Raw genomic sequence first — 25,498 nt, 5'->3', positions numbered from 1 at the left:
GTCCCTTCCAAAAAACCCTCCCCAATCAGCACATGATGCAAAGAAAAAGAAAAGAAAAAAGAGGTGCAAGATGGAATTGTCCTTGGGCCCTCCCACCCACCCTTATGTTGTATAAACAAAACAGGACATGCACACTTTAACCAACCCATCATTTCAGTGACAGGGTCTGCCACACGACTGTGACTGATATGACGGGTTGGTTTGGACCCCCCCCAAAAAAGAAGCAATTAATCTCTCCTTGCACAAACTGGCTCTACAGAGGCAAGATGTCCACCTCATCTTCACCCTCCGATATATCACCGTGTACATCCCCCTCCTCACAGATTATCAATTCGTCCCCACTGGAATCCACCATCTCAGCTCCCTGTGTACTTTGTGGAGGCAATTGCTGCTGGTCAATGTCTCCGCGGAGTAATTGATTATAATTCATTTTAATGAACATCATCTTCTCCACATTTTCTGGATGTAACCTCGTACGCCGATTGCTGACAAGGTGAGCGGCGGCACTAAACACTCTTTCGGAGTACACACTTGTGGGAGGGCAACTTAGGTAGAATAAAGCCAGTTTGTGCAAGGGCCTCCAAATTGCCTCTTTTTCCTGCCAGTATAAGTACGGACTGTGTGACGTGCCTACTTGGATGCGGTCACTCATATAATCCTCCACCATTCTATCAATGTTGAGAGAATCATATGCAGTGACAGTAGACGACATGTCCGTAATCGTTGTCAGGTCCTTCAGTCCGGACCAGATGTCAGCATCAGCAGTCGCTCCAGACTGCCCTGCATCACCGCCAGCGGGTGGGCTCGGAATTCTGAGCCTTTTCCTCGCACCCCCAGTTGCGGGAGAATGTGAAGGAGGAGATGTTGACAGGTCGCGTTCCGCTTGACTTGACAATTTTGTCACCAGCAGGTCTTTCAACCCCAGCAGACCTGTGTCTGCCGGAAAGAGAGATCCAAGGTAGGCTTTAAATCTAGGATCGAGCACGGTGGCCAAAATGTAGTGCTCTGATTTCAACAGATTGACCACCCGTGAATCCTTGTTAAGCGAATTAAGGGCTGCATCCACAAGTCCCACATGCCTAGCGGAATCGCTCCCTTTTAGCTCCTTCTTCAATGCCTCCAGCTTCTTCTGCAAAAGCCTGATGAGGGGAATGACCTGACTCAGGCTGGCAGTGTCTGAACTGACTTCACGTGTGGCAAGTTCAAAGGGCATCAGAACCTTGCACAACGTTGAAATCATTCTCCACTGCACTTGAGACAGGTGCATTCCACCTACTATATCGTGCTCAATTGTATAGGCTTGAATGGCCTTTTGCTGCTCCTCCAACCTCTGAAGCATATAGAGGGTTGAATTCCACCTCGTTACCACTTCTTGCTTCAGATGATGGCAGGGCAGGTTCAGTAGTTTTTGGTGGTGCTCCAGTCTTCTGTACGTGGTGCCTATACGCCGAAAGTGTCCCGCAATTTTTCTGGCCACCGACAGCATCTCTTGCACGCCCCTGTCGTTTTTTTAAAAATTCTGCACCACCAAATTCAAGGTATGTGCAAAACATGGGACGTGCTGGAATTTGCCCATATTTAATGCACACACAATATTGCTGGCGTTGTCCGATGCCACAAATCCACAGGAGAGTCCAATTGGGGTAAGCCATTCCGCGATGATCTTCCTCAGTTGCCGTAAGAGGTTTTCAGCTGTGTGCGTATTCTGGAAAGCGGTGATACAAAGCGTAGCCTGCCTAGGAAAGAGTTGGCGTTTGCGAGATGCTGCTACTGGTGCCGCCGCTGCTGTTCTTGCGGCGGGAGTCCATACATCTACCCAGTGGGCTGTCACAGTCATATAGTCCTGACCCTGCCCTGCTCCACTTGTCCACATGTCCGTGGTTAAGTGGACATTGGGTACAACTGCATTTTTTAGGACACTGGTGAGTCTTTTTCTGACGTCCGTGTACATTCTCGGTATCGCCTGCCTAGAGAAGTGGAACCTAGATGGTATTTGGTAACGGGGGCACACTGCCTCAATAAATTGTCTAGTTCCCTGTGAACTAACGGCGGATACCGGACGCACGTCTAACACCAACATAGTTGTCAAGGACTCAGTTATCCGCTTTGCAGTAGGATGACTGCTGTGATATTTCATCTTCCTCGCAAAGGACTGTTGAACAGTCAATTGCTTACTGGAAGTAGTACAAGTGGGCTTACGACTTCCCCTCTGGGATGACCATCGACTCCCAGCGGCAACAACAGCAGCGCCAGCAGCAGTAGGCGTTACACGCAAGGATGCATCGGAGGAATCCCAGGCAGGAGAGGACTCGTCAGAATTGCCAGTGACATGGCCTGCAGGACTATTGGCATTCCTGGGGAAGGAGGAAATTGACACTGAGGGAGTTGGTGGGGTGGTTTGCGTGAGCTTGGTTACAAGAGGAAGGGATTTACTGGTCAGTGGACTGCTTCCGCTGTCACCCAAAGTTTTTGAACTTGTCACTGACTTATTATGAATGCGCTGCAGGTGACGTATAAGGGAGGATGTTCCGAGGTGGTTAACGTCCTTACCCCTACTTATTACAGCTTGACAAAGGGAACACACGGCTTGACACCTGTTGTCCGCATTTCTGGTGAAATACCTCCACACCGAAGAGCTGATTTTTTTGGTATTTTCACCTGGCATGTCAACGGCCATATTCCTCCCACGGACAACAGGTGTCTCCCCGGGTGCCTGACTTAAACAAACCACCTCACCATCAGAATCCTCCTGGTCAATTTCCTCCCCAGCGCCAGCAACACCCATATCCTCCTCATCCTGGTGTACTTCAACACTGACATCTTCAATCTGACTATCAGGAACTGGACTGCGGGTGCTCCTTCCAGCACTTGCAGGGGGCGTGCAAATGGTGGAAGGCGCATGCTCTTCACGTCCAGTGTTGGGAAGGTCAGGCATCGCAACCGACACAATTGGACTCTCCTTGTGGATTTGGGATTTCAAAGAACGCACAGTTCTTTGCGGTGCTTTTGCCAGCTTGAGTCTTTTCAGTTTTCTAGCGAGAGGCTGAGTGCTTCCATCCTCATGTGAAGCTGAACCACTAGCCATGAACATAGGCCAGGGCCTCAGCCGTTCCTTGCCACTCCGTGTGGTAAATGGCATATTGGCAAGTTTACGCTTCTCCTCCGACAATTTTATTTTAGGTTTTGGAGTCCTTTTTTTACTGATATTTGGTGTTTTGGTTTTGACATGCTCTGTACTATGCCATTGGGCATCGGCCTTGGCAGACGACGTTGCTGGCATTTCATCGTCTCGGCCATGACTAGTGGCAGCAGCTTCAGCACGAGGTGGAAGTGGATCTTGATCTTTCCCTAATTTTGGAACCTCAACATTTTTGTTCTCCATATTTTAATAGGCACAACTAAAAGGCACCTCAGGTAAACAATGGAGATGGATGGATTGGATACTAGTATACAATTATGGACGGGCTGCCGAGTGCCGACACAGAGGTAGCCACAGCCGTGAACTACCGCACTGTACTGTGTCTGCTGCTAATATATAGACTGGTTGATAAAGAGATAGTATACTCGTAACTAGTATGTATGTATAAAGAAAGAAAAAAAAACCACGGTTAGGTGGTATATACAATTATGGACGGGCTGCCGAGTGCCGACACAGAGGTAGCCACAGCCGTGAACTACCGCACTGTACTGTGTCTGCTGCTAATATATAGACTGGTTGATAAAGAGATAGTATACTCGTAACTAGTATGTATGTATAAAGAAAGAAAAAAAAACCACGGTTAGGTGGTATATACAATTATGGACGGGCTGCCGAGTGCCGACACAGAGGTAGCCACAGCCGTGAACTACCGCACTGTACTGTGTCTGCTGCTAATATATAGACTGGTTGATAAAGAGATAGTATACTCGTAACTAGTATGTATGCATAAAGAAAGAAAAAAAAACCACGGTTAGGTGGTATATACAATTATGGACGGGCTGCCGAGTGCCGACACAGAGGTAGCCACAGCCGTGAACTACCGCACTGTACTGTGTCTGCTGCTAATATATAGACTGGTTGATAAAGAGATAGTATACTCGTAACTAGTATGTATGTATAAAGAAAGAAAAAAAAACCCCGGTTAGGTGGTATATACAATTATGGACGGGCTGCCGAGTGCCGACACAGAGGTAGCCACAGCCGTGAACTACCGCACTGTACTGTGTCTGCTGCTAATATATAGACTGGTTGATAAAGAGATAGTATACTCGTAACTAGTATGTATGTATAAAGAAAGAAAAAAAAACCACGGTTAGGTGGTATATACAATTATGGACGGGCTGCCGAGTGCCGACACAGAGGTAGCCACAGCCGTGAACTACCGCACTGTACTGTGTCTGCTGCTAATATATAGACTGGTTGATAAAGAGATAGTATACTCGTAACTAGTATGTATGTATAAAGAAAGAAAAAAAAACCACGGTTAGGTGGTATATACAATTATGGACGGGCTGCCGAGTGCCGACACAGAGGTAGCCACAGCCGTGAACTACCGCACTGTACTGTGTCTGCTGCTAATATATAGACTGGTTGATAAAGAGATAGTATACTCGTAACTAGTATGTATGTATAAAGAAAGAAAAAAAAACACGGTTAGGTGGTATATACAATTATGGACGGGCTGCCGAGTGCCGACACAGAGGTAGCCACAGCCGTGAACTACCGCACTGTACTGTGTCTGCTGCTAATATAGACTGGTTGATAAAGAGATAGTATACTACTAATATTATATATACTGGTGGTCAGGTCACTGGTCACTAGTCACACTGGCAGTGGCACTCCTGCAGCAAAAGTGTGCACTGTTTAATTTTAATATAATATTATGTACTCCTGGCTCCTGCTATAACCTATAACTGGCACTGCAGTAGTGCTCCCCAGTCTCCCCCACAATTATAAGCTGTGTGAGCTGAGCAGTCAGACAGATATATAATATATATAGATGATGCAGCACACTGGCCTGAGCCTGAGCAGTGCACACAGATATGGTATGTGACTGACTGAGTCACTGTGTGTATCGCTTTTTTCAGGCAGAGAACGGATATATTAAATAAACTGCACTGTGTGTCTGGTGGTCACTCACTATATAATATATTATGTACTCCTGGCTCCTGCTATAACCTATAACTGGCACTGCAGTAGTGCTCCCCAGTCTCCCCCACAATTATAAGCTGTGTGAGCTGAGCAGTCAGACAGATATATATAATATTATATATAGATAATAGATGATGCAGCACACTGGCCTGAGCCTGAGCAGTGCACACAGATATGGTATGTGACTGAGTCACTGTGTGCTGTGTATCGCTTTTTTCAGGCAGAGAACGGATTATAATTATAAATAAAACTGGTGGTCACTGGTCACTATCAGCAAAACTCTGCACTGTACTGAGTAGTGAGTACTAATGCTCCCCAAAATTAGTAAATCAAGTGTCTCTCTAATCTATTCTAAACGGAGAGGACGCCAGCCACGTCCTCTCCCTATCAATCTCAATGCACGTGTGAAAATGGCGGCGACGCGCGGCTCCTTATATAGAATCCGAGTCTCGCGATAGAATCCGAGCCTCGCGAGAATCCGACAGCGTCATGATGACGTTCGGGCGCGCTCGGGTTAACCGAGCAAGGCGGGAAGATCCGAGTCGCTCGGACCCGTGAAAAAAAACATGAAGTTCTGGCGGGTTCGGATTCAGAGAAACCGAACCCGCTCATCTCTAGTGTGTAGGGCCCTTAAGGCAGAGACACTTTGGACACATTGGAGTATATGCAATAGCGGGCGAATCGCGTCATTAGATCCGCCTCTGTATGATTCGCCCGCTATCGCCAGCTGCAGCCCTGTCGCCGGGACCCTGAATTCGCAATATTCAATGAAAAACTGATTCGCCCCTCCCGCAGGCGGATTCCGGCCAATCGGCGAGCAGTGGGCGTACTGAATTCGCCTTCCCTTCCAAAGCAGCACTATATTAGGGCTTGTTTGTTGCATGTGCTCTGCAGCCATTTTGTGAACCTGCAGAGAGGTGTGAGGAGGTGCAGAGCTAGCAATTTGGTTGTTTGATGTGGATATCTTTGGACACCCCAGCAGGCTTTATTCCAGGACAGTCAGGAGGATTCCTGTTACCCCGGAGCAGAGCCATTTTAGGAGCTTTTACTACAGTTGTAGGTAAGTACCACATGTGTGTCTGGTGTTGCATGTATGTATGTGTTTGTGTAGTGGGGGTTGCCATGAGGTGTACATGGGGTGTTTGTGTATGTGTGCAGGTATGTGTATAGCCCCTTGCTTGTGTTGCTGCATTTTTAGGGGGAGACTTGTGTTTTGGGGTAGTTTTTCCACGTTTTTTTTTTTCTTTAATTGACTTTTTTGGGTCTTCTATTAGCATTGGTGTACCCCCTGAGTGTGTTGGGATGCTTTCTGGCCATTTTGGGGTGATTTGGAGCAAGTTTAGTCGACAGCCAGGTCGACATGTGCTGCTGACTGTTTTGCAAACATGTGTTTTCCCGCCTAATTTTGCTGTGGGGTGCCTCCTGAGTGTGCAGGGATGCTTTCTGGCCATTTTGGGGTGATTTGGAGCAAGTTTAGTCGACAGCCAGGTCGACATGTGCTGCTGACTGTTTTGCAAACATGTGTTTTCCCGCCTAATTTTGCTGTGGGGTGCCTCCTGAGTGTGCAGGGATGCTTTCTGGCCATTTTGGGGTGATTTGGAGCAAGTTTAGTCGACAGCCTGGTCGACATGTGCTGCTGACTGTTTTGCAAACATGTGTTTTCCCGCCTAATTTTGCTGTGGGGTGCCTCCTGAGTGTGCAGGGATGCTTTCTGGCCATTTTGGGGTGATTTGGAGCAAGTTTAGTCGACAGCCTGGTCGACATGTGCTGCTGACTGTTTTGCAAACATGTGTTTTCCCGCCTAATTTTGCTGTGGGGTGCCTCCTGAGTGTGCAGGGATGCTTTCTGGCCATTTTGGGGTGATTTGGAGCAAGTTTAGTCGACAGCCAGGTCGACATGTGCTGCTGACTGTTTTGCAAACATGTGTTTTCCCGCCTAATTTTGCTGTGGGTTGCCTCCTGAGTGTGCAGGGATGCTTTCTGGCCATTTTGGGGTGATTTGGAGCAAGTTTAGTCGACAGCCTGGTCGACATTTTGTGAGGGGCAGCCATTTTGTAAGGGGCAGCCATTTTGTGAGGGTCAGCCATTTATACATGTATGTATTTTTTTTTTATAACAGAGATGTCAAGGGACAAACAAACCCGATCCGCCCCTTCCCCCACCCCCTCGGATCTATCCCTGCAAAGCAATGAGGAGTGGGAGCCAACCCAGGAGGCGGATGCGACCGACCAGGCATCTAGTGACCAGCCGCGGTCGTCATGGGCCCATGAGAAGTCCAAGAAAAAGCCTAGTAAAAAGGTACTTAACCACACCTGCAGACACAAATAGCATCAAACTTTACCCACTGTAGTTTGTGCAATGCCATGCACACCTACTGTAATAGGTGCGCAATGCCAGGGATACTGACACTCACAGGTACATACCGATCTTAATAAAAATTTTTTTTATTTTTTTTAATCCCTAAAGGCAAGAAGCCAGCCAGAGGAGCAGTCGGAGGAGGAAGCCTCTGGTGAAGAAGCAGGACAGAAAAAGCCGCGTGGACCCAGATACACTGAGGCGGAAAACTGTGTCCTAGTGGATTGCGTCGACAGGTCCTACGACGTTTTGTATGGATCAAGAGCACAGAAAACAGCATTTAAGGTAAAGCGGAACATCTGGGAATCCATCGCCAGTCAAGTAACTGCAATTTCTGGAAACCGTCGGAGCACCCAAAATTGCTTGAAGCGGTACAGTGATTGCCGCAGACAGACCAAGAAGAAGATGGGGATTCAGCGCCGACATGAGACAGCTACGGGAGGTGGCCCGGCTCTCAATTTGAAGTGGCTATCCTGGGAGAACGTTATTAGAAGGCGCTTGAACCCTGCCATGGTCGAAGGAGTTCGCGGAGGTGTGGACTCCAGCCGTCCTGCTGGCTTTCTCGAGGAGGAAGAACCGCCCAGAAGACGGAGGAAGGCGGGAGACCAGCCGTCCAAAAGGAGGTCTGATGGTAAGAATACATTCACATGAGCTGTAGTTCCCTTTAAAATTTTTGTATGTGCTAATGTGTTTTTTTTTTTTCAGACAGACCTGCCCAGAGGACATCACCTGCGCACAGGACATCGCCAGCGCACGGACCGTTACCTGTGCAGCAGGCATCGGCAGCAGCGCGCGGACCATCAACTGCGCCGCAAGCATCGCGAGCACACAGATCGTCACCTGTGCGCCACAGTTCGTCATCGCGCAGTTGGTCACCTGTGCACCAGACGACATCAGTGCACAGACTCTCACCTGTGCACCAGACACCGTCGGCGACCACACCACAAGATGGGCGCCAAACTACAGCTCCTGCGCGCAGGCCATCACCAGATCGTCGTCTCTCCAGGAGCTCTGGGACTGTGACTGAAGAGCCTCAAGACACAACCCTTGTGGACCCATCACTCGATCTGTTTGAGTCTACAGGGTTAACTGACGAAACTTTTCTTGGGTTTGAGGACAGCCGTGCAGATGTATCCAGCCAGACCCTTGAAAAGTCTTCCGAAACGAGGACAAGTGGAGCTCCTGGAGCAGCGGCATCACAGGATGGAGAAGGTTTGTTTGTTTTTTTTGTGGGGGGGGGGGGGCAGTAGTTGTGTAAAGTTTATCAACTTTTCCAAAATTTATTTTGCAAACAGTGGTGCCACGAACCAGCAGCGGACTAGCTTCGGGGATTGGTTCGTACTTCAGGCCGGATCTCCTACAGGGGTCGTCAGAGGATGACGAGGTGGAAGTGCAGGATGATCCAGTTGCTACATCCCTGCGTGAGTAAATTGAATTGTGAACCTTCCAAAAAATGTATGATGAATGTGGATAATATTGTCTAATTTTCTTTTCAGCTGCCCAAATGAATGTGGTGGCAGACATCCAGGAAGGGCAGAATCCCTCAACTGTTCAGAGGGTTCACACCCTGGCATCAGAGATTGGGACACGCCAGGATACATACACAAATGTTGTGGGAAGCAGACTGGACAACATTGAGAGGACAATGGAGAAAATGTCCAACAATCTGCATGAACTGCAGAAGACTATTTCCGACAGCACGGCCACAATACTACAGATCATAATTGAAGATCGTAGGGAGAATAGGAACATACTTAACATCATGTCCGATTCCTTGGTCAAGCTTGTGGAAAAAACCACATGTTTGGCAGAAAGCAATAAGAACATGTCGGATAGTCATCGACACTCCTCTTCCAGCCAACAGCTCATCGCAACCACACTGCAGATGATCTATGATAAGCTCCCAGTACCAGCTCATCAACACGCTGGTGATCCACCATATCCGCCGTCTCAAGCCACAAGGACGCATCGTACCCTTCCTCAAGTCCCATCCCAGTACAGTCAGTCACAGATGTACCAGGGATATACAGGGATGTACCCCACCCCCCAGATGCCTCCACCACCAGCCGCACATTCTTCAGCAGCATGGGCACCGAGGGCCAGTCGACATACTCCCCAGCCTCCCAGGACATCCACGCCCTATCAGGGGGAAGAAGAGGATCCGGACAGACTTCCACCATAAACCCGGTCGTATTATTTTATTTTATTTTAAATGTTTTTCATGTATCCCTGTCTTCCCCTCCCATTAGTTTGTTGTTTTTCTTACTATTGTTTTTTCTTTGTTGGGCTTCCCCACCCGTGACCGGGTACTACCAAGGAGCTTTGTGTAGGCATACATGCGCGGGCATGTATGCGGGCGCGTGTGGTAACGGATGAAAGCTCCTTGCGGCTACATGTATGATGGGCCAAAGAGCTATTCTGATACCCCCTTTTTCTTCAAAAAATCCTTTTTGTAATGATGTACAGTAGACTTTCATTGTGTGAATTTACTATTCACTAGTCTGTGTTTTTGACTTATTCATAGGATTTGTGAGGAAAAATGAAGTGGACGGCATAAGATTGTGTTGAGCGTACCAAGGTGAGTAGAACCATGTTTAATTCAAGAAACTTTGAACCGCATGCCTTTGTAGAACAACACCGCCCAGCAATGGCTCATGCTGGGCTGTGTTGTTCCACAAATGTTAGCATGTCAAAGTGCTGACCACTGACGACACTCTTTCACTTTGAACCGCATGCCTTTGTAGAACAACACCGCCCAGCAATGGCTCATGCTGGGCTGTGTTGTTCCACAAATGTTAGCATGTCAAAGTGCTAGACCACTGACGACATTCTTTCACTTTGAACCGCATGCCTTTGTAGAACAACACCGCCCAGCAATGGCTCATGCTGGGCTGTGTTGTTCCACAAATGTTAGCATGTCAAAGTGCTAGACCACTGACGACATTCTTTCACTTTGAACCGCATGCCTTTGTAGAACAACACCGCCCAGCAATGACTCATGCTGGGATGTGTTGTTCCACAAATTTTAATTGGAAAAAAATGAACATGAATTTAGTGTGTTTTTACTTTAATATACTTTTTTTTCTTTTCCCCACAGATATCTATATACACAAGAAAAGAATGTAAAGAAGAACAAACTACTTTTTTGTTTTAATTAACTTTCAAACTTTATTAAAAAATTTTTTTCTTCAATAAACTTTTAAAAATAGAAGTTTCCTGTGGTTTTTATTAAAATTTGTAATGCAGTTGAATTGTATGTAAGTAGATTGCCCAGGGAACATCAGGGGATCTGTCTCTTCACATCCACGCCACTTGGGAAGATACACCGCAGGACCTGTGGAAGAGAACAGTATGAGCTACCAGATGTGGGTAATAGTGTCACCCTGGGACTGGAAAGAAGAGGTACATACAGTCCACACAACACAAGCGGGGAACAGTGGGTCCAAATGCAAACCTCCAGCACTTGCGTCACTACACATCCAAACATTCCCTGACCAGCATTGCTGTTTCATGGAATGTTTGGATGTGTAGTGACGCAAGTGCCGGAGGGCTGCACTTTGGGCATGCCAGGGTGATTTTGGATAAGGGAGTTTTGGGCAATACATCTCACCTGAGGGGGTTGTCTGCTACATGGCGGAGGGTCAGGTCCACATCACCAGTAGGGTCTCCCATGGAACATCAGGTGAAATGTCGTGTCTCCTCACATCCACGCCACTTGGGAAGATACAACGCAGGACCTGTGGAAGAGAACAGTATGAGCTACCAGATGTGGGTAATAGTGTCACCCTGGGACTGGAAAGAAGAGGTACATACAGTCCACACAACACAAGCGGGGAACAGTGGGTCCAAATGCAAACCTCCAGCACTTGCGTCACTACACATCCAAACATTCCCTGACCAGCATTGCTGTTTCATGGAATGTTTGGATGTGTAGTGACGCAAGTGCCGGAGGGCTGCACTTTGGGCATGCCAGGGTGATTTTGGATAAGGGAGTTTTGGGCAATACATCTCACCTGAGGGGGTTGTCTGCTACATGGCGGAGGGTCAGGTCCACATCACCAGTAGGGTCTCCCATGGAACATCAGGTGAAATGTCGTGTCTCCTCACATCCACGCCACTTGGGAAGATACAACGCAGGACCTGTGGAAGAGAACAGTATGAGCTACCAGATGTGGGTAATAGTGTCACCCTGGGACTGGAAAGAAGAGGTACATACAGTCCATACAACACAAGCGGGGAACAGTGGGTCCAAATGCAAACCTCCAGCACTTGCGTCACTACACATCCAAACATTCCCTGACCAGCATTGCTGTTTCATGGAATGTTTGGATGTGTAGTGACGCAAGTGCCGGAGGGCTGCACTTTGGACATGCCAGGGTGATTTTGGACAAAGGGAGTTCTGGGCAATCCATCTCACCTGTGTTGACACGCCGACTGCAACGATCTCCGACGAACCGAGGGTACCTGTCAAAAAATCATACTCACCTTCCAGCGTCCAGAGGTACATCCAGGTCCAGAGAGATAATCCACGTACTTGGCAAAACAAAAAAACGCACACCGATCCAGCGGACTAATGAAAGGGGTCCAATGTTTTCACATCAGACCCCTTTCTCCCAAATGCCGGGACAAATTTTAAACATGTTTTTATTTGTGTTTTTTTTTTTTTGGAATAGCAGATCTATTTATATTAGAAGGGATTAGGAACTTTTTTTTTTGGGGGGGGAGGCACAAATATTATTTATATATTTTTTAAAATAAATTTTTTTTTTTTTTTTTTATTGCTGGAACGGTAAAATCAGGAAAAAAAATGACGTGGGGTCCCCCCTCCAAAGCATAACCAGCCTCGGGCTCATTGAGCTGGTCCTGGTTCTAAAAATGCGGGGGAAAAATTGACAGGGGATCCCCCGTATTTTTAAAACCAGCACCGGGCTCTGCGCCTGATGCTGGTGCCCAAAATACGGGGGACAAAACGAGTAGGGGTCCCCCGTATTTTTAACACCAGCATCGGGCTCCACTAGCTGGACAGATAATGCCACAGCCGGGGGTCACTTTTATGCCGTGCCCTGCGGCCGTGGCATTAAATATCCAACTAGTCACCCCTGGCCGGGGTACCCTGGGGGAGTGGGGACCCCTTCAATCAAGGGGTCCCCCCCCAGCCACCCAAGGGCCAGGGGTGAAGCCCGATGCTGTCCCCCCCCCATCCAATGGGCTGCGGATGGGGGGGCTGATAGCCTTTGTGATAAAAAAAAGATATTGTTTTTTCCATTAGTACTACAAGTCCCAGCAAGCCTCCCCCGCAAGCTGGTACTTGGAGAACCACAAGTACCAGCATGCGGGAGAAGAACGGGCCCGCTGGTACCTGTAGTACTACTGGAAAAAAAATACCCAAATAAAAACAGGACACACACACCGTCGACAGTAAAACTTTATTTCACACTACCGACACACACATACTTACCTATGTTCACACGCCGACATCGGTCCTCTTCTCCCTGTAGAATCCACGGATACCTGAAAAGCAAAGTTCAATATACTCACCTTAACCAGGGTCCAGAGATAAATCCACGTACTTGGCAAAAAAATAAAACGCATTTACCCGCACCAAAAACGGACTGAAAGGGGTCCCATGCTGACACATGGGACACCTTTCCACGAATAAGACCTGTCAGTGACAGCTGTCACTGACAGGTCTCTAAGCCAATCAGGAAGCGCAACTTCGTTGCGCTCACCTGATTGGCTGATCGCTGTGACAGCGCATCGCACAGCTCCCTCCATTATATTCAATGGTGGGAACTTAGCGGCTAGCGGTGAGGTCAGCCGCTGACCGGCGGGTGACCTCACCGCTAGCCGCTAAGTTCCCACCATTGAAAGTAATGGAGCGGCTTTGCGAGGCGCTGTCAGAGTACAGACGGCGTCCAACCAATCAGGTGAGCGCCACGGCAGTAGCGCTTCCTGATTGGCTGAAGGGACATCAGTGACAGGAGTCACGTGATGTCCCGGCATTCGGGAGAAAGGAGTGTAATGTGAAAACATTGGACCCCTTTCTAGTCCGGTATGGCTCGGTGATCGTTTTTTTTTTTTACAAAGTACGTGGATTTACCTCTGGACCTGGACCTCTGGACGCTGGAAGGTGAGTATAATTTTTTGACAGGTACCCTCGGATCGTCGGTGATCGTTGCAGTCGGCGTGTCAACACAGGTAAGTATGTGTGTGTCGGTGTATGAAATAAAGTTTTACTGTCGACGGTGTGTGTGTCCTGTTTTTATTTGGGTATTTTTTTTCCAGTAGTACTACAGGTACCAGCGGGCCCGTTCTTCTCCCGCATGCTGGTACTTGTGGTTCTCCAAGTACCAGCTTGCGGGGGAGGCTTGCTGGGACTTGTAGTACTAATGGAAAAATCTTTTTTTTATCACAAAGGCTATCAGCCCCCCCATCCGCAGCCCATTGGATGGGGGGGGACAGCCTCGGGCTTCACCCCTGGCCCTTGGGTGGCTGGGGGGGGGGACCCCTTGATTGAAGGGGTCCCCACTCCCCCAGGGTACCCCGGCCAGGGGTGACTAGTTGGATATTTAATGCCACGGCCGCAGGGCACGGCATAAAAGTGACCCCCGGCTGTGGCATTATCTGTCCAGCTAGTGGAGCCCGATGCTGGTGTTAAAAATACGGGGGACCCCTACTCGTTTTGTCCCCCGTATTTTGGGCACCAGCATCAGGCGCAGAGCCCGGTGCTGGTTTTAAAAATACGGGGGATCCCCTGTCAATTTTTCCCCCGCATTTTTAGAACCAGGACCAGCTCAATGAGCCCGAGGCTGGTTATGCTTTGGAGGGGGGACCCCACGCCATTTTTTTTCCTGATTTTACCGTTCCAGCAAAAAAAAAAAAAAAAAAAAAAAAAATTATTTTAAAAAATATATAAATAATATTTGTGCCTCCCCCCCCCCCAAAAAAAGTACCTAATCCCTTCTAATATAAATAGATCTGCTATTCCAAAAAAAAAAAGCACAAAAAAAAACATGTTTAAATTTTTTTTATTTGTTTTCACCCTCCAAAGTGTGGCGGATTGAAAATCGCGAATTTGCTGTCTAAAAGCACTGCAGGCGAATTTCCAAACTTGAATTGAATATGCTGGAGGCGAATTGCAGCATCTGTACCATTGCAGAAAAGGCGAATGCGGAAAAAGGCGAATTGAGAAAAGGCGAATTTTGACGGTCCGTTTTTTTGCGAAAAAGTACTGCACTGCATAGGCGAATTGATTTTTTGAGGCGAAAACGTTCCGGAATTCGCCTTTTTTTGAAATTCGCCCGCTATTGCATATACCCCATTGTATCACTAGGCTGCCCCAGTGGGAGGTGAAAAAGCATTTATCAACTGTATGCATTTCCTCTAGATATGTTTGGGCTGTGAAAATAAGTGTTCCATATAAGTGTACTTAAGTATTTAGGAGGCTGAATAATATAATTTGCTACTAAGAATTGTTCACTGTGGAGCTAATTAGAGCACCTATTGCATGCTATATTGTTCTAATCAGCAATCTAGTATTCATTACCAGTGCAATTACAAGGTACCTGTGATAAGGATCACTGAAGAAATAGGCTTTGTAGATATACATATTATGTTTTAGCTTTTTAAGTGTTTATATTAACAGTTATCAATACAAAATAAATGCAATTTTATCTATCCTTTATTGTGGACAGCGCTTTCAATTTAGTTCTTTCTTGTCTCTTTAGCATGACTACGTCACGACAGGAGACGGTGCTGCTCTCATTTCTCACCCCTCTCTCTCACCCCCATTACAGTTTAGTCTTACTGAGAATCCTACCTCTTAATTGTTTCCTTGGTCACTTGGTCACGATACTTGTATTAATATTATTTAATGTGTTGAATTGTCCTTCATTTCGAGATTGTTCTCCCCAACATATTTAGCTATGGAGTTTTCTCTTGTGTCTCTCTCTTTATTTTTATTGAATATATGTATGATGTTATTAATGTGTACATCCCCCTCCCCATTTTTTTTCTTGTTCCCCCTTCCTTACTCCTTACTCTTTTTTCTGTACCCCCCATATCTGTATAAAATGTAATTAAAAACTATTGATGTTAAAAAAATAAAATAAAGAGGCATAAACACAGAAACTGCCAAAACACACTAAAATAAGATTTTAAACCTACCGGTAAATCTTTTTCTCCTAGTCCGTAGAGGATGCTGGGGACTCCGTAAGGACCATGGGATAGACGGGCTCCGCAGGAGACATGGGCACTAAGAAAGAACTTTAGGTATGGGTGTGCACTGGCTCCTCCCTCTATGCCCCTCCTCCAGACCTCAGTTAGAGAAACTGTGCCCAGAGGAGACGGACAGTACGAGGAAAGGATTTTGTTAATCCAAGGGCAAGATTGATACCAGCCCACACCATTCACACCGTATAACTAGGGATATACGAACCAGTTAACAGTATGAAACAACACAGCATCAGACCGAGACTGATGAAAACTGTAACATAACCCTTATGTAAGCAAAAACTATATACAAGTCTTGCAGAAGTAGTCCGCACTTGGGACGGGCGCCCAGCATCCTCTACGGACTAGGAGAAAAAGATTTACCCGGAGGTTTAAAATCTTATTTTCTCTTACGTCCTAGAGGATGCTGGGGACTCCGTAAGGACCATGGGGATTATACCAAAGCTCCCAAACGGGCGGGAGAGTGCGGATGACTCTGCAGCACCGATTGAGCAAACATTAGGTCCTCCTCAGCCAGGGTATCAAACTTGTAGAACTTTGAAAATGTGTTTAAACCTCGACCAAGTAGCAGCTCGGCACAGCTGTAATGCCGATACCACTCGGGCAGCCGCCCAAGAAGAGCCCACCTTCCTAGTGGAATGGGCCTTAATCGATTTTGGTAACGGCAATCCAGCCGTTGAATGAGCCTGCTGAATCATGTTACAGATCCAGCGAGCAATAGTCTGCTTTGAAGCAGGAGCGCCAACCTTGTTGGCAGCATACAGGACAAACAGTGCTTCTGTCTTTCTGACCCTAGCCGTTCTGGCTACGTAAATTTTCAAAGCCCTGACCACATCCAGGGACTCGGAATCCTCCAAGTCTCGTGTAGCCACAGGCACCACAATAGGTTGGTTCATATGAAAAGATGAAACCACCTTCGGCAAGAATTGAGGACGGGTCCGCAATTCCGCTCTATCCATATGGAAAACCAGATAGGGGCTTTTATGAGACAAAGCCGCCAATTCCGACACTCACCTAGCCGAAGCCAAGGCTAACAACATGACCACTTTCCAAGTGAGATATTTTAATTCCACTGTTTTAAGTGGTTCAAACCAGTGCGACTTAAGGAAACTCAACACCACGTTAAGGTCCCAAGGCGCCACCGGAGGTACAAAAGGAAGCTGAATATGCAGCACTCCCTTCACAAAAGTCTGTACTTCTGGGAGAGAAGCTAATTTCTTCTGAAAGAAAATGGATAGGGCCGAAATCTGAACCTTAATGGAGCCTAATTTTAGGCCCAAATTCACTCCAGTTTGTAGGAAGTGAAGGAAACGGCCCAGATGGAATTCTTCCGTAGGAGCATTCCTGGCCTCACACCAAGAAACATACTTTCGCCATATACGGTGATAATGTTTAGCTGTCACGTCCTTCCTAGCCTTTATCAGAGTAGGAATGACCTCATCCGGAATGCCCTTTTCCGCTAGGATCCGGCGTTCAACCGCCATGCCGTCAAACGCAGCTGCGGTAAGTCTTGGAACAGACAGGGCCCCTGTTGTAACAGGTCCTGTCTTAGAGGAAGAGGCCACGGATCTTCTGTGAGCATTTCCTGTATACCAGGCCCTTCGCGGCCAATCTGGAACAATGAGAATTGTCTGTACTCCTCTTTTTCTTATTATTCTCAACACCTTGGGGATGAGAGGAAGAGGAGGAAACACATAGACCGACTGGAACACCCACGGTGTCACTAGGGCGTCCACTGCCACCGCCTGAGGGTCTCTTGACCTGGCGCAATACCTCTGTAGTTTTTTGTTTAGGCGGGACGCCACCATGTCTATCTGGGGAAGGCCCCACTGACTTGCAATCTGTGCGAAGACTTCCTGATTAAGTCCCCACTCTCCTGGATGTAGAGCGTGTCTGCTGAGGAAGTCCGCTTCCCAGTTGTCCACTCCCGGAATGAACACTGTTGACAGTGCGCCTACATGATTTTCCGCCCAGCGAAGAATCCTGGTGGCTTTCGCCATTGCCACTCTGCTCTTGTGCCACCTTGGCGGTTTACATGAGCTACTGCGGTGATGTTGTCTGACTTGATCAGAACCGGTAGTTCGCGTAGCAAAGTCTCCGCTTGACGAAGGGCGTTGTATATGGCCCTCAGTTCCAGGACGTTGATGTGGAGACAAGTCTCTTGACTTGACCAAAGACCTTGGAAGTTCCTTCCCTGTATGACTGCTCCCCAACCTCGGAGGCTCGTGTCCGTGGTCACCAGAACCCAGTCCTGAATGCCGAATCTGCGACCCTCCAGAAGGTGAGCACTCTGCATCCACCACAGGAGAAACACCCTGGCCCCCAGGGTGATCAACTGATGAATCTGTAGATGTGACCAGGACCACTTGTCCAGTAGGTCCCATTGGAAGGTCCTCGCATGGAACCTGCCAAAAGGAATGGCCTCGTAAGACGCCACCATCTTTCCCAGGACTCGAGTGCAGTGATGCACCGACACCTGTTTTGGCTTCAATAGGTCCCTGACCAGGGTCATGAGTTCCTGGGCCTTTTCTATCGGAAGATAACCCCTATTCTGGCCCGTATCCAGAATCATGCCTAAGAAGGTCAAACGTGTCGTAGGAACTAACTGTGATTTCGGGATATTGAGAATCCAGCCGTGTTGCTGTAACACCTTCAGTGAAAGTGACACGCTGTTCAACAACTGCTCTCGTGATCTCGCTTTTATTAGGAGATCGTCCAAGTATGGGATAATTGTGACACCCTGCTTGCGCAGGAGCACCATCATTTCCGCCATTACCTTGGTGAAAATCCTCGGGGCCGTGGAAAGCCCAAACGGCAACGTCTGAAATTGGTAATGACAATCCTGTACCGCAAATCTCAGGTACGCCTGATGAGGTGGATATATGGGAACATGAAGGTATGCATCCTTTATGTCCAGGGATACCATAAAATCCCCCCCTTCTAGGCTGGCGATGACCGCTCTGAGCGATACCATCTTGAACTTGAACCTTTTTAAGTATAGGTTCAAGGATTTTAAATTTAAAATGGGTCTGACCGAACCGTCCGGTTTCGGGACTACAAATAGGGTTGAGTAATACCCCCTCCCTTGTTGAAGCAGGGGAACTTTGACCACCACCTGTTAAAGACACAATTTTTGAATTGCATTTAAAACTATCTCCCTTTCTGGGGGAGAAGCTGGTAGGGCCGATTTGAAAAACCGGCGAGGAGGCATCTCTTCGAATTCGAGCTTGTAACCCTGGGAAACAATTTCTATTGCCCAGGGATCCACCTGTGAGTGAACCCAGGTGTGGCTGAAAAGTCGAAGACGTGCCCCCACTGGGGCGGACTCCCTCAGTGGAGCCCCAGCGTCATGCGGTGGATTTTGTAGAGGCCGGGGAGGACTTCTGCTCCTGGGAACTAGCTGTGGCTGGCAGCTTTTTCCCTCTGCCCTTACCTCTGGCAATACACAAGGTGGAAAGCTGCTCAATCAGATTGTAATGTCACTCAGGTGCTAAAAGGGGAGGGGTAATTCTGTGTAGGAAAAAAAACTGTGTTCCCTAATGCACACCGAGTTAACCCAGATATATATATGTAATTATTTATGGGGTGGGTGTGGGGTGCAGTGGCCCCTGTGTCGGTATGGGTGGGCTGCTGCAGGTCGGCACACCCTAACACTTTATTAACACTTATTATTTTTCCTATCACTTTGTATATATTATTTTAATCACACCACTCACATAGCACTTCTGTGCTTCTTATTAACCCCTATTAATTTTCACCTGTGTGCTGACCTGGGGTGGCCGACCTGTGCCGACATTGTGGGGTCCTGCACCCCAGGCCCATACCTAGTATTAGGGACCCCCAGTGACGGAGAAGCCTTGTCGATCGGCCTGGGGGCTTAACCCTATATCTGCAGATATACGCAACTAAGATCTCCGTATTATCTGACCATTATTATATAGTAATATTATTCACTCGGTGTGCATTAGGGAACACAGTTTTTTTCCTACACAGAATTACCCCTCCCCTTTTAGCACCTGAGTGACATTACAATCTGATTGAGCAGCTTTCCACCTTGTGTATTGTATATAGAGAGGCACAAATGGGTCAGCATTAGGAGGGATTGCTGACTCTAGTAGTGCCATAGGGGAAGCCAGGGGTATCCCCAGGTAAGCTGGCTCTCAGATGCTGTAGGTGCCATTACCATGTGGCCTTACACTGGGAATTTAACCCAGATATATATATGTAATTATTTATGGGGTGGGTGTGGGGTGCAGTGGCCCCTGTGTCGGTATGGGTGGGCTACTGCAGGTCGGCACACCCTAACACTTTATTAACACTTATTATTTTTCCTATCACTTTGTATATATTATTTTAATCACACCACTCACATAGCACTTCTGTGCTTCTTATTAACCCCTATTAATTTTCACCTGTGTGCTGACCTGGGGTGGCCGACCTGTGCCGACATTGTGGGGTCCTGCACCCCAGGCCCATACCTAGTATTAGGGACCCCCAGTGACGGAGAAGCCTTGTCGATCGGCCTGGGGGCTTAACCCTATATCTGCAGATATACGCAACTAAGATCTCCGTATTATCTGACCATTATTATATAGTAATATTATTCACTCGGTGTGCATTAGGGAACACAATTTTTTTTCCTACACAGAATTACCCCTCCCCTTTTAGCACCTGAGTGACATTACAATCTGATTGAGCAGCTTTCCACCTTGTGTATTGTATATAGAGAGGCACAAATGGGTCAGCATTAGGAGGGATTGCTGACTCTAGTAGTGCCATAGGGGAAGCCAGGGGTATCCCCAGGTAAGCTGGCTCTCAGATGCTGTAGGTGCCATTACCATGTGGCCTTACACTGGGAATTTAACCCAGATATATATATGTAATTATTTATGGGGTGGGTGTGGGGTGCAGTGGCCCCTGTGTCGGTATGGGTGGGCTGCTGCAGGTCGGCACACCCTAACACTTTATTAACACTTATTATTTTTCCTATCACTTTGTATATATTATTTTAATCACACCACTCACATAGCACTTCTGTGCTTCTTATTAACCCCTATTAATTTTCACCTGTGTGCTGACCTGGGGTGGCCGACCTGTGCCGACATTGTGGGGTCCTGCACCCCAGGCCCATACCTAGTATTAGGGACCCCCAGTGACGGAGAAGCCTTGTCGATCGGCCTAGGGGCTTAACCCTATATCTGCAGATATACGCAACTAAGATCTCCGTATTATCTGACCATTATTATATAGTAATATTATTCACTCGGTGTGCATTAGGGAACACAGTTTTTTTTCCTACACAGAATTACCCCTCCCCTTTTAGCACCTGAGTGACATTACAATCTGATTGAGCAGCTTTCCACCTTGTGTATTGTATATAGAGAGGCACAAATGGGTCAGCATTAGGAGGGATTGCTGACTCTAGTAGTGCCATAGGGGAAGCCAGGGGTATCCCCAGGTAAGCTGGCTCTCAGATGCTGTAGGTGCCATTACCATGTGGCCTTACACTGGGAATTTAACCCAGATATATATATGTAATTATTTATGGGGTGGGTGTGGGGTGCAGTGGCCCCTGTGTCGGTATGGGTGGGCTGCTGCAGGTCGGCACACCCTAACACTTTATTAACACTTATTATTTTTCCTATCACTTTGTATATATTATTTTAATCACACCACTCACATAGCACTTCTGTGCTTCTTATTAACCCCTATTAATTTTCACCTGTGTGCTGACCTGGGGTGGCCGACCTGTGCCGACATTGTGGGGTCCTGCACCCCAGGCCCATACCTAGTATTAGGGACCCCCAGTGACGGAGAAGCCTTGTCGATCGGCCTGGGGGCTTAACCCTATATCTGCAGATATACGCAACTAAGATCTCCGTATTATCTGACCATTATTATATAGTAATATTATTCACTCGGTGTGCATTAGGGAACACAGTTTTTTTCCTACACAGAATTACCCCTCCCCTTTTAGCACCTGAGTGACATTACAATCTGATTGAGCAGCTTTCCACCTTGTGTATTGTATATAGAGAGGCACAAATGGGTCAGCATTAGGAGGGATTGCTGACTCTAGTAGTGCCATAGGGGAAGCCAGGGGTATCCCCAGGTAAGCTGGCTCTCAGATGCTGTAGGTGCCATTACCATGTGGCCTTACACTGGGAATTTAACCCAGATATATATATGTAATTATTTATGGGGTGGGTGTGGGGTGCAGTGGCCCCTGTGTCGGTATGGGTGGGCTGCTGCAGGTCGGCACACCCTAACACTTTATTAACACTTATTATTTTTCCTATCACTTTGTATATATTATTTTAATCACACCACTCACATAGCACTTCTGTGCTTCTTATTAACCCCTATTAATTTTCACCTGTGTGCTGACCTGGGGTGGCCGACCTGTGCCGACATTGTGGGGTCCTGCACCCCAGGCCCATACCTAGTATTAGGGACCCCCAGTGACGGAGAAGCCTTGTCGATCGGCCTGGGGGCTTAACCCTATATCTGCAGATATACGCAACTAAGATCTCCGTATTATCTGACCATTATATAGTAATATTATTCACTCTGTGTGCATTAGGGAACACAGTTTTTTTTCCTACACAGAATTACCCCTCCCCTTTTAGCACCTGAGTGACATTACAATCTGATTGAGCAGCTTTCCACCTTGTGTATTGTATATAGAGAAGCACAAATGGGTCAGCATTAGGAGGGATTGCTGACTCTAGTAGTGCCATAGGGGAAGCCAGGGGTATCCCCAGGTAAGCTGGCTCTCAGATGCTGTAGGTGCCATTACCATGTGGCCTTACACTGGGAATTTAACCCAGATATATATATGTAATTATTTATGGGGTGGGTGTGGGGTGCAGTGGCCCCTGTGTCGGTATGGGTGGGCTGCTGCAGGTCGGCACACCCTAACACTTTATTAACACTTATTATTTTTCCTATCACTTTGTATATATTATTTTAATCACACCACTCACATAGCACTTCTGTGCTTCTTATTAACCCCTATTAATTTTCACCTGTGTGCTGACCTGGGGTGGCCGACCTGTGCCGACATTGTGGGGTCCTGCACCCCAGGCCCATACCTAGTATTAGGGACCCCCAGTGACGGAGAAGCCTTGTCGATCGGCCTGGGGGCTTAACCCTATATCTGCAGATATACGCAACTAAGATCTCCGTATTATCTGACCATTATTATATAGTAATATTATTCACTCGGTGTGCATTAGGGAACACAGTTTTTTTTCTTACCTCTGGCAAGAAAGGACGATCCTCGTGCTCTCTTGTTTTTATTTGACCGAAAGGACTGCATTTGATAATGTGGTGCTTTCTTAGGCTGTGAGGGAATATAAGGCAAAAAATTTGATTTACCTGCCGTAGCAGTCGAGACCAGGTCTGATAGACCTTCCCCAAACAATTCCTCACCCCTGTAAGGCAAAACCTCCATATGCCTCTTTGAGTCGGCATCACCTGTCCATTGTCGGGTCCATAGGACTCGTCTAGCAGAAATCGACATAGCATTGACTCTAGAACCGAGCAGGACAATGTCTCTTTGAGCATCTCTCATATATAAGACAGCATCTTTAATATGACCCAGGGTTAATAAAATGGTATCCTTATCCATGGTATTTAATTCCGCCGATAAGGTATCTGTCCACGCTGCTACAGCACTACAAACCCATGCCGACGCTATCGCCGGTCTGAGTAAAGTACCAGAATGTGTGTAGATGGACTTCAAAGTCGTCTCCTGCTTGGGATCAGCAGGATCCCTGAGGGTAGCCGTATCTTGGGATGGCAGCGCTACCTTTTTTGGATAGGCGTGTCAACGCTTTGTCCACCCTAGGGGAGGATTCCCACCTTATCCTGTCCTTAGCCGGGAAAGGATACGCCATAAGAACCCTTTTGGGAATCTGCAGTTTCTTGTCTGGAGAATCCCAAGCTTTTTCACATAACTTGTTAAGCTCATGAGAGGGGGGAAAGGTTACCTCAGCTTTCTTTCCCTTAAACATGTGTACCCTCGTGTCAGGGACAGAGGGCTCATCAGTGATATGCAGTACATCCTTTATTGCAATAATCATATATTGAATATTTTTAGTCAATCTTGGCGGTAACTTTGCATCATCGTAGTCGATACTGGAGTCAGAATCCGTGTCGGTGTCAGTGTCTACTATTTTGGATAGTGGGCGCTTTTGAGACCCTGAAGGTCCCTGCAACATAGGGGCAGGCAGGGGTTGACTCCCTGCCTGTTCCCTGGCTTCAGCTTTGTCCAACCTTTTGTGCAATAAATTCACATTAGCACTTAAAACATTCCACATATCCACCCAGTCAGGTGTCTGTGTTGCCGACGGAGACACCACATTCATTTGCTCCACCTCCTCACTAGGAAAGCCTTCTACCTCAGACATGTCGACACACGCGTACCGACACACCACACACTCAGGGAAACCTCTTATCTGAAGACAGTTCCCCCACAAAGGCCCTTTGGAGAGACATAGAGAGAGTATGTGTGCTGTGTGGGAGCAATGGCGCACAGCGCTACCGCTGTGCATTACCTCAGTGAAGATCTGAAGTTTTCTGCCGCCTTTGAAGTCTTCTTTCTTCACATACTCACCCGGCTTCTATCTTCCGGCTCTGCAAGGAGGACGGCGGCGCGGCTCTGGGACGAACTGCGGGGTGAGACCTGCGTTCCGTTCCCTCTAGAGCTAATGGTGTCCAGTAGCCTAAGAAACAGAGCCTAACATTAAAGTAGGTCTGTTTCTCTCCCCTCAGTCCCACGATGCAGGGAGTCTGTTGCCAGCAGGCTACCTGAAAATAAAAAACCTAACAAATACTTTCTTTTTCAGGAAACTCAGGAGAGCTCCCTGTAATGCACCCAGTCTCCTCTGGGCACTGTAATAAACTGAGGTCTGGAGGAGGGGCATAGAGGGAGGAGCCAGTGCACACCCATACTTAAAGTTCTTTCTTAGTGCCCATGTCTCCTGCGGAGCCCGTCTATCCCATGGTCCTTACGGAGTCCCCAGCATCCTCTAGGACGTAAGAGAAAGTACACTTTGTCTATTCAGCGGCCTGAGGAAAGCTAAAGTAGAATGTATGGACAATTCATGAACAGAAGACTAGTCCCAAAACCACTGATCGTTTTACACATCATGTAACTGGTTCTGAATTTTACGCCTCATAAAGAGAAGAGACACCTTTTTTTGATGGAATGTTGTAGCCGTGTGGAAATCTGGCAATGATACTCCCATGACAGTTCCAAGGCACCAGACTTTTCCCTGCATTCACAAGGTAGCCAGCCAGTTGCCAGCAAAAGAAATGCCTATTTCATAGACAAAATGATGAAGCTAAGCACAGAGCGACCTGTCTGCTCTCGTATTATCCTTCAAGGTGCCTATGTATGGTTTGGCACATGCCCAGTCTAAAACTAGGTACATCCCAATAATCGGCCGATTTTTCAGGAAATTGTAGACACTTATATCTGAGCTACACACTAAAAGATTTTTTTTTTTTTTTAAAGTTACTGATTTTCTGCCACACCACATTGCATTTGCATAAGTCTGCCCGCAAGGAGGATAACATAGTGACAGGAAAACATAGGAAATATAGGCAGATTATTGAGAATGCACACAGAGTGCTCGATATTGGGAAATTGTGTCTGAGATTTTTTGGTTTGGGACAACAGATCGCAAAATCGATCGCTCATGTGTGTGGACAAGATTTTCCAGACTTATCGGCGAAACACCGAAACGATACTTCGTACACACTAAACAATAAA

General features: G+C 47.3%; 1 protein-coding gene and 1 long non-coding RNA gene across 2 annotated transcripts; one reads left to right on the top strand and one right to left on the bottom strand.

Annotated features, from left to right (window-relative positions):
• Window positions 1-6,057: 6,057 nt before the first annotated feature.
• Window positions 6,058-10,645, top strand: LOC134933314 (uncharacterized). The gene is made up of 7 exons (XM_063928422.1): window positions 6,058-6,191; window positions 7,250-7,428; window positions 7,597-8,116; window positions 8,191-8,697; window positions 8,781-8,906; window positions 8,982-10,063; window positions 10,583-10,645. The coding sequence occupies exons 1-6, from the start codon at window positions 6,086-6,088 to the stop codon at window positions 9,665-9,667; spliced, it is 2,124 nt and encodes a 707-aa protein (XP_063784492.1). The 5' UTR covers window positions 6,058-6,085; the 3' UTR covers window positions 9,668-10,063; window positions 10,583-10,645.
• Window positions 10,646-10,658: 13 nt separating this feature from the next.
• On the bottom strand, window positions 10,659-11,627 carry LOC134933315 (uncharacterized). The gene is made up of 3 exons (XR_010179671.1): window positions 11,499-11,627; window positions 11,096-11,222; window positions 10,659-10,819 (listed from the first exon to the last, which is right to left on the bottom strand). It is a non-coding gene; the product is annotated as an uncharacterized LOC134933315 (long non-coding RNA).
• Window positions 11,628-25,498: the final 13,871 nt, after the last annotated feature.

Source organism: Pseudophryne corroboree, chromosome 6, assembly GCF_028390025.1.
Source record: "Pseudophryne corroboree isolate aPseCor3 chromosome 6, aPseCor3.hap2, whole genome shotgun sequence".
Taxonomy (NCBI): domain Eukaryota; kingdom Metazoa; phylum Chordata; class Amphibia; order Anura; family Myobatrachidae; genus Pseudophryne; species Pseudophryne corroboree.
This window is presented reverse-complemented; position numbering and strand designations above follow the sequence as displayed.